Consider the following 14,522-nt stretch of genomic DNA (forward strand, 5'->3'; position numbering starts at 1 on the left):
GGCCCGAGGACCGAGCCCTACGGGACCCCACTGCCCACGTCCTTCCAGGTTGAAAAGGACCCATCCACTACCACCCTCTGGGTGCGGCCCACCAGCCAGCTGGCGACCCAATTGACTGTGTGGGCGTTGACTCCACAGTCCCCCAGTTTCTTAATGAGAACGGGGTGAGAGACAGTGTCGAAGGCCTTCCGGAAGTCCAGGAAGACTATGTCCACTGCTACCCCCGCATCTAATGATCTGGCAACCTGATCACAGAAGGCCACCAGGTTGGTCTGACAGCACCTGCCACTGATGAACCCGTGTTGGTTGCCCCTAAGCATGCAGTCCCCTGCTGGCCCCTCCTGGATTAGTTCTACCAAGACACTAATGCAAAACTTCACCCTTCCTTGAAAGCGCGTAGTTTCTAAAGGGAGGAATCGTCACCAGGCTGGACTCTCGTTTCGCACCGTATCTGTAAAACTGCACTCACCCTAGCTGTTTAGTGTCAACTCTTAACCATGAAGAATGCCTGGGAAAAAGATGCTACCCTTAGACATCTCTCTTACCCACCTGTAGATAGCAGCATCGGAAAGGCCACGTGTAAGAGTTAGCTAAGACCTGGCTAATTTTGTTGCCTATTCTGCACTGGGAAACTCATGTTAATTTGCCCAGCAGACACATGAAAATCCTTGCAGACTTTTCCACTGAAATGTATATGATTCTTTGAAGAGTCCAGCACAGGGATAGGCAAGAGGGGATGCTAAACAGGAGCATGACAGCTTAGGGCTCTCAGGGAAAGGAACAGCACAGACTGGCAGATGGCTCCTGGTCTGCATGCATTGTAGACATGAAGCATCAAACTTCTGCCTTCTACCACAGTGACTCAAAACTGAGCGTCTGGACTCCCACTGCTTGAGCCTTGAGAAGCAATTTACAAATGGAAAACAATTACGAAGCTGAAGCTGCCAGAACTGAATCCTCCACTCATCTACACCAGAAGAGCACTGCATGCAGGAGTACTTAATATTACAAATGTCAATCTTTGGTAAATCAAGGCCAAAGTACCACAAGCCACTGGGTTTGAAGCTTCTTGCACTGGAATGAAGCACTAAAATCCTGGAAGTACATCAAAATACTTCAGGAGTATAGTACAAGATGGGAATCAGGCCCAGTGCATCTTTTGCCACCGTTTGCTTTTTTCAAATGAATAAACGATATAACATGTAGCACCGGATTCTCATTTACAGTAAGTCTCTTTTGTAATTGCTCTGGCAACACTTTACAGCCTAAATGAGAAGTAATTCAGGCCTTTATCTATAAGTTTAAGTTGATAACAAAAATTAGCCTATTAAGAAAGTGTTATATCCAATGTCTCATGCTGAATCACAGAATCAGAGGGTTGGGAGAGACCTCAAAGGCCATCTAATCCACACCCTGTATAAATGCACTCTCTCCAATATGCCAGACAAATGCCTATCCAGCTTCTTCTTAGAAACCTACACTGAATTAGATTCCCCAGCTTCCCCAAGCAGCTTGTTCCACTGCATGACCATTCTGACAGCAAAGAATTTTCTGAAGTTTAATCTATATCTGCTTTGCTGCAGCTTAAGCCCACTGCCTCATGCTCTGTCCTCTGTAACAAAGGAGAGCGGTTGTTCTCCCTTTTCTTTATGGCAGTCTGTCAAATCTTTGACTACTGCTGTCACATCCCACCTTAATCTCCTTTTCTCCAACCTAAACATATCCTGTTCTCTCAAACTTTCCTCGCACAGCTTGCATTTGAAAACCTTATTCTCCAATTTCTCCACATCCTTCTTAAATGGGGTGCCCAGAATTGCACACAATATTCTTGCTGGGACCTAACCAGCAATGGGTACAGCGGTACCATTTGCTCTTGTGTCTTACATACAATATTTCTATTAACACAGCCTCAAATTGCGTTTGCTTTTGGTTATTTTTTTGGCAATGGCATTATAGTGTCAATTCATATTGAGCCTTTGACCCACCAAAACCCACAGTATATCCTTCTCAGTAATGCCACAACCTAGCCAATTATCTCCCGTTCTGTATTTGTGCGTTTGGTTTTTGCTCTCAAAAGGCACATCTATGCATGCAATTAATGTGCCTGAATTTTCTACGCAGAAAATTCGGGCACATTAAAATGCAACCCTCCTGCACGCAACTTAATGGGTGCTCGTGGGGAGCAAATTTGCTCCTGACAGGTGCAGTTCAGTCTAGGGCTGCTCCTGCCCTGCTCTGCCTCCCTGCAGCAGCCAGGGGGAACTCCAGACTCCCCTGGGTGCCAGCCGTAGGGCTGGAAGGGGGGGACGAGGGCTGGTCCCAATCTGGGTTGGAGGAGAGCTGTCCCGGCCACATGGAGATCCATCCTGATCTCTACGTAGCTGAGGGAACTGACCAGCAGTTAGGACAGCTCTCTCAGCTGTATGGAGATGGGACAGGTCCTGATCTCCACATGGCTGGCAGGCAGCAGCCTACCAAGCCAGGATAGCTCTCCCCACGCCCTGTGGCACCCTGCTGCTTAGGCTGACCAGAAGCTATTTGCTCCCAGTCAGCGTCTACACATGCACTTTGGCACATTAATTTAAAGCGCTGATTTCTAGTACCTGTGCTTACAGGTACTAGAAAATGGTGCATTAAACTAATCTACTGAACAGTAATTGCTACACATGTGTAGACAGTGATGCTTTACTGCACATTAGATTAGTCTAATGTGCAGTAAAGTGTCTTGTGTAGATGCACCAATGTCTAGCACTTTACACTGGTCTGTGTTGAATTTCAATTCTGTTGTCCAACGCCAATTCTCCAATCTATCAAAATCCTTTTTAATTGTAATACTCACATCCAAAATGTTTGCAGTCCCTCCCAGTTTTAACTCATCTGTGAACTGATCAGGATGCTTTCAATTCTGTCATCCAAGATATTAATAAAAAATGTTAAATAGCATCAGACCCAGAACAGCCCCTCATAGTGCCCTACTTGTAACCTTCTGCTATTCCAATACTGAGCCATTTATAGTTACTTTCTGCTTCCAGTTCTTCAGTCAATTATGCGTTCACCTTCTAGTAATTCTATCTGGCCCTCATTTTTCTAATTTATTTATGAGAATGTCATATGCGACTGAATTAAAAGCCAAGTATATTATGTTCACTGAATTCCCCTCATCCACCAAACTAGTTATTCTGTCAATGGAATAAGCAATAATTGAATAATCTTGCAACAAAATAGCTGGCATATTGGAAATCTAACTGCTAGTTTAATGAGCAACATGCTAGTTGCACAGTTTTATCTTCCCAGATATCAACCTGGACAGGAGAGGGGTACAGTAGTTCAATCATACATGATTTAATGATCAACTCAGTGTTATCTCTTCAGAAGCGAACAGGAGTATATATAAATTCTTTAACCTGGAAGAACCATATAACAAACTATTACTAGGGAAGATCTCTCTGTTCTGAAACAAACTTAGAATACCAAAAAGATACAACATGAAAATAGCTCAAGTCTTTGTTTTCATTGCCTCATTTGCTATTTCTGCCAGATCTGAGAAAGATTATTCTGCCTTTGATTCTATACCTCCCGAGCCAAAATCAAAATTTGCCTTGTTAGATGATGTACGAATTTTAGCCAATGGACTCCTCCAGCTTGGACATGGTCTTAAAGACTTTGTCCAGAAGACCAAGGGGCAAATCAATGACATCTTTCGAAAACTTAATATTTTTGATAAGTCATTTTATGAACTGACACTGCAAACAAATGAAATCAAAGAAGAAGAAGAAGAGCTCAGAAAAACAACCTCCATATTAAAAGTTAACAATGAAGAGATAAGGAATATATCACTTGAGCTGATTTCAAGGATTGAAAACTTCATGCAAGAAAAAATCCAGCTTCAAGAGAAAGTAGGTGGACTGGAAAAGAAAGTAGCTAAATTAGTCCATGGACAGCCTGTAATTCAAGAATCAAAAGAAATTACTTCACTCAAAGTAAGTAAACTTGAGAAACTCATGTGGCAGAAATCCAGAGTAAACAGGAATGCTATTTTAAGTAATTTATGCAATCCAAAACCATGCTTTCTTTACATAGTTTTTGTAGTCAAAGTGGTATTTTTTCTGAGAAAAGAAGAAATCAGAACAATAATCTTACGGGAATCAATTTAAGTGTCTTAACATGGGCCATGACTTGCCATCAGTTTTAAAGCAACCCTACTCCCACTTAAAATCCGTAAGGAAATATGTCTGGAAACTGATTACATGATATGGCCCTAACTGCTGTTAAGAATGCTAAAATCCTTTGAAATCTGGAAATTAATACTATTAAGAAAACTGCAGTATAGCAGGTTATCAGCTGCTTGAAAAACGGTGGTGTACAAGAATTCTGCAAGGTTCAATATTGCCCAGAGTTAAAAACATCCCTAAAGAGGAATATCTATGTAACAACTCTACTTATAAGGCCCATGTTCCCACCAAATCTAAGTGTGTTTTGCAACTGTCTATGGATTTATTCTCACACCATCCCTGTGAGAAGGAAGTGCTATTACCCACCTGTAACAGATGGGGAACTGAAGGACAGAGTGGTATTGGCCTGCGGTCACATAGGAAGACCATGGCAGAGAAGGAAGTTAAATTCAGACCTCCAGAATCCTAGGTCAGTGCCATGGCCAATGAAGTATCCTGCCTTCTGCTAGCGTGCTGGAATGTGTTCAGTCAGAATCCACACAAAAATTTTAGTCACCCAAACAGCAAAGCTACAGTTAGTAATAAAGAGGTCAAATGAAGGCCTCTGAAGCTGATTATTTGTTTTCTCAAATAAGGACTCAAGAATTTGATCCAAAACATGTTCATTTCAGAAGAGAAAGCATTCTGCCCTACAAAAACAGAGCAAGAAAGGCAATATTCAGGCAAACAATGACTGTTATTAAATGGTTTTGCCTTTAGAAATTGACACCAGTGAAGTAGTGGGTTGAAGGACATGATGCTAAGGGCATTATTCTAACCTTCCTAACCATATAGTCTATGTTTTTTATTCAGTTTTGTTCTTCCTTGCTTTCTCCACAGAGTTTTGTAGAGCGGCAAGACAACCACATTAGACAACTTCTCAAAATTGTACAAGACCAACATGTACAACTCAATAAGCAGCATGGTGAAACGACAGAGCTGGAAGATAAGGTACTATAACTGGTTTTCTGAATTAACTTCCCCTTTGCAGAATTTATTTCTGATATTTTATGGAAAAAAATAGCTCCCTTGGTCAAAATGTAGCTGGTAGGATTTCTGTGGCTGTGGACCAGCGGTGCTGCTGCTGTATGGAGTTGGGGGACAGGCCACTGATAGGCTGTGATGGGGCTCTGTACCATGAGCTAACTGTAAGCACAAGGGGAACATTCACTGCAGTAGCCACTTTCCTCTCTAATTCTCCTATTGTCTATAGCACTATTCTTCTTCATCTTAGACCAACTCTCTTCCCCTCCCTTTACTTCCATTTTTAACTTCTGTTTTATCCTTTCCTCTTCTTCTGCTATACTCACATCAAGAGTGCCCCATACTCCCACATTAAAACACTTAATCTTGCTTAATGCAGCAGTGGGTATAATTGACTAGATTTTGAAACTAACAAGAACATGTTTAATTACACTCCGCAGAACAGGAGTGAGGAAAAGGCATGCCAGTTCCACAGTTCCTTAAACTATTTAGTTGTTGGTACTAGTTTCTAAGCTATGTCAGTTAAAACAATCTACTCGTTAACATATATCTCACATGGACAGGTAAACTACAAACTACATCACTTATCTCAATGGAAGTGTTTCACTGATCAAAGATGTGTTTCAAAGAGGCATATCAATAGTATAGCATACAGGAAATCTGTAGAATATTTTAAAGACTTTTTCATGTGTTTTTTCACATTTTCCAAATGATTATTTTAAGAGACTAAATTCATAATAAAAATTAATGCTATAATCTTGGACTGCTAAATGAAATATATATGCACATGTTACTTCCAATTCTTGGGAGATTAATAATATATTAATATGCTTTGTTTCAGCTAAACAACACAGACTTTCAAGAAAACACAGAAAATGCATTTTCTTGGAAGCAAACAAAACCACAGACCATCCCCACTCCTTCACCTAATTCAATGGCTACAAAACAAGAATTTCATGGTAAGATCATACAACGACTTTTTATATGAGTACATGATCTATTATGTTTGCAGTAATCTGCAGGTCCACGGTGAAGATTGTTATTTTCCATATCATGTTTTATGAAACAGGCTGGATTTTGGCATTTGGAGACTGACTCATCCATTTAATCATATGAAAAAGTGCAACAATGCAAATTCTTCCACATCACAATGACAACATCTGGAGGATAAAAAGTTAAATCTTAAGCAGTTAATGTAGTCTCTTCTTGGGTTATGCTGTGTTACAACTACCACTCCGTGCTTTTTTGCCAATGGTGATGATGTCTGCAATACTTGTCCATGAGGAAATGGACTAAGCATCAAATTCATTTTACACATGCCACTTATAGTACTCTGATTAGGCTTTTAAAGCAGACTAGAATTTCTGAATTTTAGTGATGGGAATTCAGACTAAGTCAATCATTAACTGATTCAAAATTTGTTGGGAAAAAATCCTAACTACCAACAATCTAGTCTTAATTTTCTAAGATTATCTAAAGAGAAACCTTGTCAACCTGAGAAAACACCAGCTGTCCACATTTCATTTGGATTAATATTCAGCCCTCACAAATAAATTAATTTGCCCATTTCAAAGATGCAACTGTTATAGAAGAAAGCCACTGCTGAGAAATCTATTCCAGCTTCTGTTCTGCTTCACACATTTTGATAAAGAGAAATACCCCTGGATTTTGTCCTTCAAAATTCCTGCTTATAAAAAAGGATGTATAATTTCTTGTTGCTTTTTCAGGTGTTGCTACAGACTGTACTGCCATATACAACACTGGAGAACACTCTAGTGGCATCTACACTATTAAGCCCAATGGGTCTGAAGCCTTCAGCGTCTACTGTGAAATGAAATTGGGTAAGGCCAGCAATCTAATTCTCCCTTTAAGTTATTTACTGATAAAGTAGAACCATGTACCATCCTAAAGCATGCAAAAACATATTATAGACCACACAGACAGTGGACAGATATCATGAGGCTGCCAACACTTCCCCATCTTTTAAGAGATGAAAGAAAATTAAAAGAAATGGCATCCAATTTGTTTTGTGCCAGCAAAGGTCTATTCTTTAGCCTGAGTAAGAGATACATTAAAAAAGTAATGATAGGAAACAGATTTTAATCCAAAGAGTCAAATGGCCACCCTAAACAATGCTTGCCAATACCAAAAACTCACTGTATTACAAACATCAAGGATCTTTACTACATTAAAACAGCTGATACCAGGAATCTTTGCTTAGTTAAAAGGGTTAACATTTAAAAAAAAAAATGTCATGCATGTTCCTTAAACGGTTATTTCTGAGTGCAGAGTTAGTCATTTTATATGACTCCCCGTGTTAGATCCTTCCAAACAACCTGCGCAGGCCTGTCTTTTAACTTCAAAATCATAGTGCTATTACTTTGTGGTATGTGTTAGACTCCTGGACTGTGCTTATACCACCATTTTGCCCTGCTCTCCTCCTTCCCTGTTTGTCATCCTGTTTTTTTATCACACCAGTGGTGCTGCTCTGTGTACATCCCTCCAGTTTCTCTGACCAGACACTATGCCACCAACGCCCAGCTATTTCTAGGAATATGCTGATACAAAAACACACAGAGGCAACGAGATACGTTTGGACAAGAAGACACTGTTGGCACAGGGTTGCATAGTAAAAAAAAAAAAAAAAAGTTCCTGCAGGGACAACATGATGTTTGTTGTGACCAGGTTAAGCAAGGTGTCATGACCTGGGTTCAAAAAAAGTAGTTGTAAGCAGCATGGACAAGTCCCATATGTTCCACCCAGAAGCTGGTGTAGTGGTCAAGAGCTAACAGGAGAGAAGAGGTTTACTGACAGTGCAAAGTATTTATTAAATATCCAGCTGCAGTAGAACTGAGTTACTTTGCAGGGCGGGGTTTCTTACTCCTCCCTCCCCCCAGTATAAATGAGGAGGTAGATACAGAAAGATATATAGAGAGAGCAATACACAGACACAGCAAAGAGTTGTCATGACTGCTGATGAGCTGCGGGCAATGAAAGAAGCAGTGTCCTTTGAAATAAAAGCTATGGCAAACAGCTGAGCAGTTTCTCTTCCATTTGGCAACCCTCTGTGAATCACCCAGATAGAGTGATCTAGGTTCTAGACTACTATTCTTAAATTTTTAGTTTCCCTTGTCTTCTGCTCTACCCTTGTGAGAGCTCAAGCAAACAGGTAAAATAATCTTCAGACTGACAGTTCACTTCCTATTCACAGACAGGCCATGGACAGTAATTCAAAGGAGATCTGATGGATCACAAGATTTCAACCAAACCTGGGGGAGCTACGTAAATGGTTTTGGAGATCTCCGTGGTAAAGATGCTCTTTTCTTTTCTTTCTCCCTGATCCCCACACACTTCTTCATATTTTATAGGATAGTACCTGCTTTTAGAGGTTGGACTCTGGGGTGAAACTAGAGGGTTCACAAGCATTGATGTGTGTAGCAATAGAAGCCTTGTAGAGGCTGCAATCTTGGGTGAAACTAGCAGGTTAACAGGGCAGCAGTGGAAAACAAGTAAAATTACCTAAGGTAAGACACTGGACACTGCACACCAGAAAGCAGAAGGCTCCTAATTCAACAAAGTTCTCCAGCGTTACCTTTAGGTATGTGCTTAGACAATTTTCTGAAATAAGGTCCAAAGGAGTCCTTTCAGCTCTCAACATTATTGTATTTGTTTAGATTTTCATTTTATAAAATCACTCAACCCAAACTTCTGGATTCCTCTGAATCTAGAAGCGAGATGAGACGAGATGCACGCTACAAGGAACAACCAACAGAGCAGCACTTCTTTCTTCCACACCACAATTTCATGTAAGCTAGTTACCACATCCAGGGTTCAAACCTCAGGACAGCATAAGATGAGAGGCTTTTCCTCTATTCACACAGTGCTGTTTCTCAGTCATTGGCAGCCAGTCACATCACCTCATTTGTGGGTGGTTCAGAAACGCCCATGCTTATAGGTTAATCATCAACTACCAAAGCAGATTTTAACATCAGGCACCGGTCAGCTGCCCACCCATCCAGCAGATTTTCTTTAAAATAGCATGGAACTGCTCTTGGAAGATTTGAGTTTGCTATGGCAAGGCCCAAATGGCAGATTCAAAAGCAACCAATATTAAGAACATAAGTGCCCTTCTGGATCAGACCAACATGGACTATATAGTCTGGTATCCAGTCTCCAACAATGGCAGGAATGTATACCTTAGAGAGAGAGCACTGAACTGGAGACATCTAGAGCAGAGGTTCTCAAACTAGGGCCCATGGGCCACCACTGGTCCATGAGCTCCATTCAGGTGGTCAGCAAAAAGGTTGTAGAACCATTGAGAACATCTGTATTTGTAAGGTAACACTACTGATATTAAAATATGAGTTGCGTGCTTTGATTTGTAGAACAAAAAAAGTTTATTAAGTGCAAAGTATCAGACTACTATACAGTGATACCAACATATGATTCTGGCCTATGCAGATTTTTAAGACGAATATAAAATGGCAGGGTGCTATGTCTCAAAATAAATTCTTTCCTGGTTATTCTGCTCCCTTTTATCTTTCTCAAACAGCTTGTCTTTTATTTTTTGAAAAATTGGTACCATCTTGCCAGTGTGCCTCTTTTTATTTATTGTCAGGGTCTATTGGGCTTGGACATCAACAATGGGTACTATAGGATGCTGATGACTGAATATAATTATATGCTAACCAATAAACCCAGCTGCTAAAAAGTGTGCTGAAGAAAAAATGATCAAGTTAAATTAACTTTTGTACATGGGGGCAGCAAAATCTCATTTCAAGAAAATACATTTCCATTACAATTAAGTTTTATATATGTCATTTGCTTCACTTATCACACAGTTTCCATTATGTACGTTTTAAAAAATGTCTTGACTCTCCTTGCAGACTTTCATAAGAGCTTGGAAAATTCAGAGAAGTTACATGTCATTTACGTATCTAGTTTTCATTGATCACTAGTGTATAATTAAAAAAGATGTAAACAAAAAGAATGTTTCAGGGAGACCCTCAGAAAAGATCAAGAGTTCCCAAGACTCATACTATTGATTTAATTAAAGCCATGAATAAACCTTTTTAAATAATTTTGCCCTGACTTAACTCTATACTAATACTATTCATACTACATACCTTTGCAGGGGAATTTTGGCTGGGACTGAATAAGGTGTATTCCATCGCTAAACAAGCTGACAACATTTTACGTATTGAGCTGGAAGACTGGAAGGCTAATAAACGTTACATTGAGTACACATTCACCTTGGGCAGTCCAGAAACTGACTATGCCCTCTACCTTTCTGAGATCTCAGGAAATATTCCCAATGCCCTGACTGAAGAGACAGAAATGAAGTTCTCAACAATGGATCATGGTGATAACACACAGAGAGACTCTACCTGTCCAGAAAACTATTCAGGTATCAGTACTCTGAGCAGATATTTAATGTAATAAACCCTCCTCCCAGAGTTCTCATAACTTCCATGAATTACCGGGGAGCTACTTATCATGACTTAGCAATCATAGACATTAGGATACTGAAAAGACTGCATCACAGCAGAACCATAGCAATGTAGCTCCATGCCCAAGCCCTGTGGGTCAGATAAGTAGCAGAGAGTCAATCCGTGGGCCAGATCTTGTGCAGAGTCAGCAAGTGGGTCCTGTCTGCCGGTGCAATCTGGTGTGCCAGCCTGAGCCCACGTGCCAGCCAAACTATGCACCGGCGTGACCAGATGACCAAGGCAACACCGGTTTGTGCCTTGACAATTGTGGTGATACAATCAGCTACTGCTGTGTCAATGGCTGCTTTTGTGACCCCCAGCAAAGGAAAAGCCCAGGGCTGCAGCCCTGGTCACCCTCCCATAGCTGTACTACTGTATCACAGAATTTCTCCTCTACAAACCAAGAAAGTAAAATTACCATTCCTAGTACTTATCAAGTGCTTTTCCTCCACAGACCTCAGAATGCCTGAGCATTATTACCTCACTTTACAGCTAGAGAAGTTAAATAACTGCCTAGATCATAAAGTGGTAGATACAGAAATAGAACTTGGGGTGAGTTCTTGACCCACCGGCATCAATGGAAGGGTATGTTCCACTGGCCTCTCAAGTCAGGATCTGACCCGAGTTGCCTGAGCCTAGTCCAGTGCTCTAGACTTCAGTCTATGGGTCCTTGCAGCTTCTGGCATGAGTTGTGCCATCTGGCCTGCAGGGCTGCCCATGGGTCAAGAAATTTGGCAGTGGAGGGATGGTGGCAGTGTGGATTGCTGTTTCCTTGCTGCTGAATATCCAGACCTATGGGGAGCCCTGTGGGCCAGATAATGACGCCCTGCTCACTAAATCGTGCTGGTGCATAGTTGGACTATATGCAGGGTCAGACTGGAGCACTGAATCACAACTGCAAGTGGGCCCCATGCACTGTACTTGTGCAATATCCAGCTTGAGGATCAAGCCCATGACACTCACGTAGCCCGGAGGGTCAGAAGTTTAGGCATCACTACCCTCAATCCAGTCTGGCTTTCTCTGAGTCATCCCTCCTTGCATACAACAGAGAATGGACTCTATTTTCACCTTAACCAAAAGGCCATAGTAGTTAAGGCTGAGTTCCATTTAAAACCTGATTTTGACCTCCAGTAAAATTTACAAAATAAGTGATAGTCATGTTAAAAGCAGCAGGACAGATATAAGCTTTTGGAAGCTTTCTTCTATAGAATCTGAACAGGGTAGAAGTCTAATTGGTTTTTTTGCCAATTCATACTTAAAAACACAAAACCAGCAGCAGCAGACCGTTCAGAAGCCAACAGGACAGCCTGCACTAGGACCTAGCACATAAAACCAGCACTAGTTTTTTTTAATTAATTCTGATTTAAAGCGTTACTAGCATTTGGAATGCTGCTAAGGAAAGTCAGCTCGGTGATCCTAGCACAAACAAGCAAATGATTTTCAGAGTTCTGTGCTTTCTAAATAGAGTATCCTTATAAGGATAGCTTGCCAATCACCAGTGATCCTAAGCCTTATGAGGATGCAGGAAACTAAAAAAAGCTTAAGTGTTTTCCTAGTTGTCTTTATTTGGTCACCGAATTTCTAAGTGCAACATATTCTGCATCTGTAAAAAATTACAGGTTCAACAAAAGATGGATCTGGCCTAGAAAAAAACTCATCTTAAAAACAGGGTTTAGTCAGTAACTAATCCCGTCACGTCAGGAAGGAAAAGTAAAATTTGGATTAACGGACATTAAAATATCCTTTTTAGGTGGCTGGTGGCACAGTGGATGCGGGGAAACCAACCTGAATGGAAAATACACCAAACCGAGATCAAAGGGAAAACTAGAACGGAGAAAGGGACTGTACTGGAAGCCTCAGAAAGGGAGATTCTACTTACTTAAGTCAACCAAACTCATGATACATCCTACAGATTTAGAAAGTTTTGACTGAATTCTCACTCTGATGTGTTTAATTCAGATATACCCACTGAACATGAAACACAATATGAATTTCCTCGATACAAGCATAAGCGCTGCATGCCAAAATATATGGCGTATATATATTACATCTACTCAACAAAACAAAACAGGTGTTTACTATGGTCTTATGGTGTATTTGGTGAGTATTATTAAAATGAAGGACTTGGCCTCCATTTTTAAATGCTAATATCTAGGAACTTAATACCTGTTGAGATCTTAGGCTGTACTGAATGGGGAGAAGGATTTCTGAGTCACAGCATTCACATATGGATAGAGGAGTATAGAGGAAAATACTCAAAATGTTTCAAGAGAAATAATGGATTAGAAAAATGGTATAGAAAACATTTAACCATTAATTTTGAAGGATAAATGGATTTTACTTTATAAAGTATATTAGCTCTACATTAGTCTCAAGTTATAGTTTTGGAACATTTCTATACATGAATGGAAGGCGGGTAATTCTGCATTTTACAGTATTATACATTTAAGCCTGAACTTCCACCTATCTATGTTGGCACAAATCCTGGAAACAGCACTGTTCCCATGCAACTAAGAAAACGTGCATCTGGAAATGCAGACTGTGAAACTAATCATTTATTCTTTGCTTTGCAAAACAAACGTTAAAGCCTGATGCAAATACTCCCTATTCATGGGAGCTTCCCACTCTGTTTCAATGGGTTTTGGATCAGGCCCATTTTTATTTTATATTTATGGAGTTAAATGAAGGACAACGTGCTATGTTTAAAGCAGACAAACTGTCTTTAAAACAAATGAAGAAAAATCCTGCAACATGAGCCTATGCAAGCAATCCCACTGAAGCCAACAGTAGTGTCCATACAGTCACAAGGGTAAAGACTGTAAGCTTAGGACCTTCAGACATCAGTCCTCAAATATTTACATATTTGCTTAATCCTGGAAGTCAATGGGATTACTTACATGCTTACAGGCAAATCGAGTCATATTGACTTTTACATATTGCATCTGATAACTGTACTGTACGTATTTTATATAATTTAACATTTGTAACCAAGAAAAAACAACTTTTTAAGATGTATTTTGTTAAGGTGGAAACAAGTCTGAATGTAATTGCTAAATCAAGAAAAATAATGCAGCAAACCAACTGGATACTGTGGGAATTAATGTGTTATAACTGAAATAAGAGACACTGTAATGTAATGTACTGGTGTACCATAATGTTGACCGGTTTGTGCAACCCCTCAAAAAAAAGGAAATTAAAAAAAACCAAACAAACCTGGTATACAGCATGAAGAGACTATTTCTTACTGGGCAGAGTTTGTTTGCTGGCTACAACCACAAAGTCAGTCAAGAAGTTGACTTTGTGGTTCTACAAAGTATAGGAAAAATGGGGCTCAGATCTGACTGCGGACCCATGTGCTCCTATAGCAACAAACCTATTAGTAATAGTTATCAGAACATTTCTCAGACTTTTCCTCTTTTCTCCTCTTCATTTCCTTCTGAAAGGTTTCCACACTAAAAAGGTAAATGTTACCTTACTTCCATTGCATAAGGTACTGCAACAGCCCCTACCTCCTTAAACAGAGTTTACAGTAAGATTTTTCATGTTTATAAAATGGGAGCTGTCCAACTTGAGTGGCCAGGCTGAGCACCATGTGCCTCCCCTCCTCTACTGCCCCAAGATCTCTGCACCATGAGATCACTGCACTGGACTACACAACGTGGCCTCCTACACTCCCACTACAACAGTGATCCTCAGTCCCTACCCCCACCCAGCCTCTCAGCTGTGAGCTCCTTCAGCCCCATGGGCTGCACCACGTTCCCCACTCCGGCCATCCCCCAGGGCAGGAATAGGCAGCTGAAGCAGGAAGAGGGAGGAGGAGTCCAGAGATTCCAGCAAC

At 40.6% G+C, this 14,522-nt stretch overlaps 2 protein-coding genes across 9 annotated transcripts in view; one reads left to right on the forward strand and one right to left on the reverse strand.

The window, feature by feature from the left end:
• Positions 1-14,522, reverse strand: part of DOCK7 (dedicator of cytokinesis 7) — a 150,914-nt gene that overhangs the window by 71,903 nt on the left and 64,489 nt on the right. The gene's annotated exons all lie outside the window — the stretch shown is intronic.
• ANGPTL3 (angiopoietin like 3) lies at positions 3,453-12,914 on the forward strand. The gene is made up of 7 exons (XM_019531561.1): positions 3,453-3,980; positions 5,052-5,162; positions 6,037-6,154; positions 6,923-7,036; positions 8,407-8,502; positions 10,330-10,602; positions 12,435-12,914. The coding sequence occupies exons 1-7, from the start codon at positions 3,486-3,488 to the stop codon at positions 12,614-12,616; spliced, it is 1,389 nt and encodes a 462-aa protein (XP_019387106.1). The 5' UTR covers positions 3,453-3,485; the 3' UTR covers positions 12,617-12,914.

This window comes from Crocodylus porosus, unplaced genomic scaffold, assembly GCF_001723895.1.
Source record: "Crocodylus porosus isolate Cpor-Errol unplaced genomic scaffold, CroPor_comp1, whole genome shotgun sequence".
In the NCBI taxonomy this organism is placed as follows: Eukaryota; Metazoa; Chordata; order Crocodylia; family Crocodylidae; genus Crocodylus; species Crocodylus porosus.

What these genes read in the sequence shown, in the direction of transcription:
- ANGPTL3 (XM_019531561.1), top strand. Translation starts at nt 3,486, where the DNA reads ATGAAAATAGCTCAAGTCTTTGTTTTCATTGCCTCATTTGCTATTTCT. An exon ending in AAGAAATTACTTCACTCAAA is followed by an intron (nt 3,981 to 5,051) that starts GTAAGTAAACTT and finishes CTTTCTCCACAG; the next exon opens with AGTTTTGTAGAGCGGCAAGA. An exon ending in CTACTGTGAAATGAAATTGG is followed by an intron (nt 7,037 to 8,406) that starts GTAAGGCCAGCA and finishes TCCTATTCACAG; the next exon opens with ACAGGCCATGGACAGTAATT.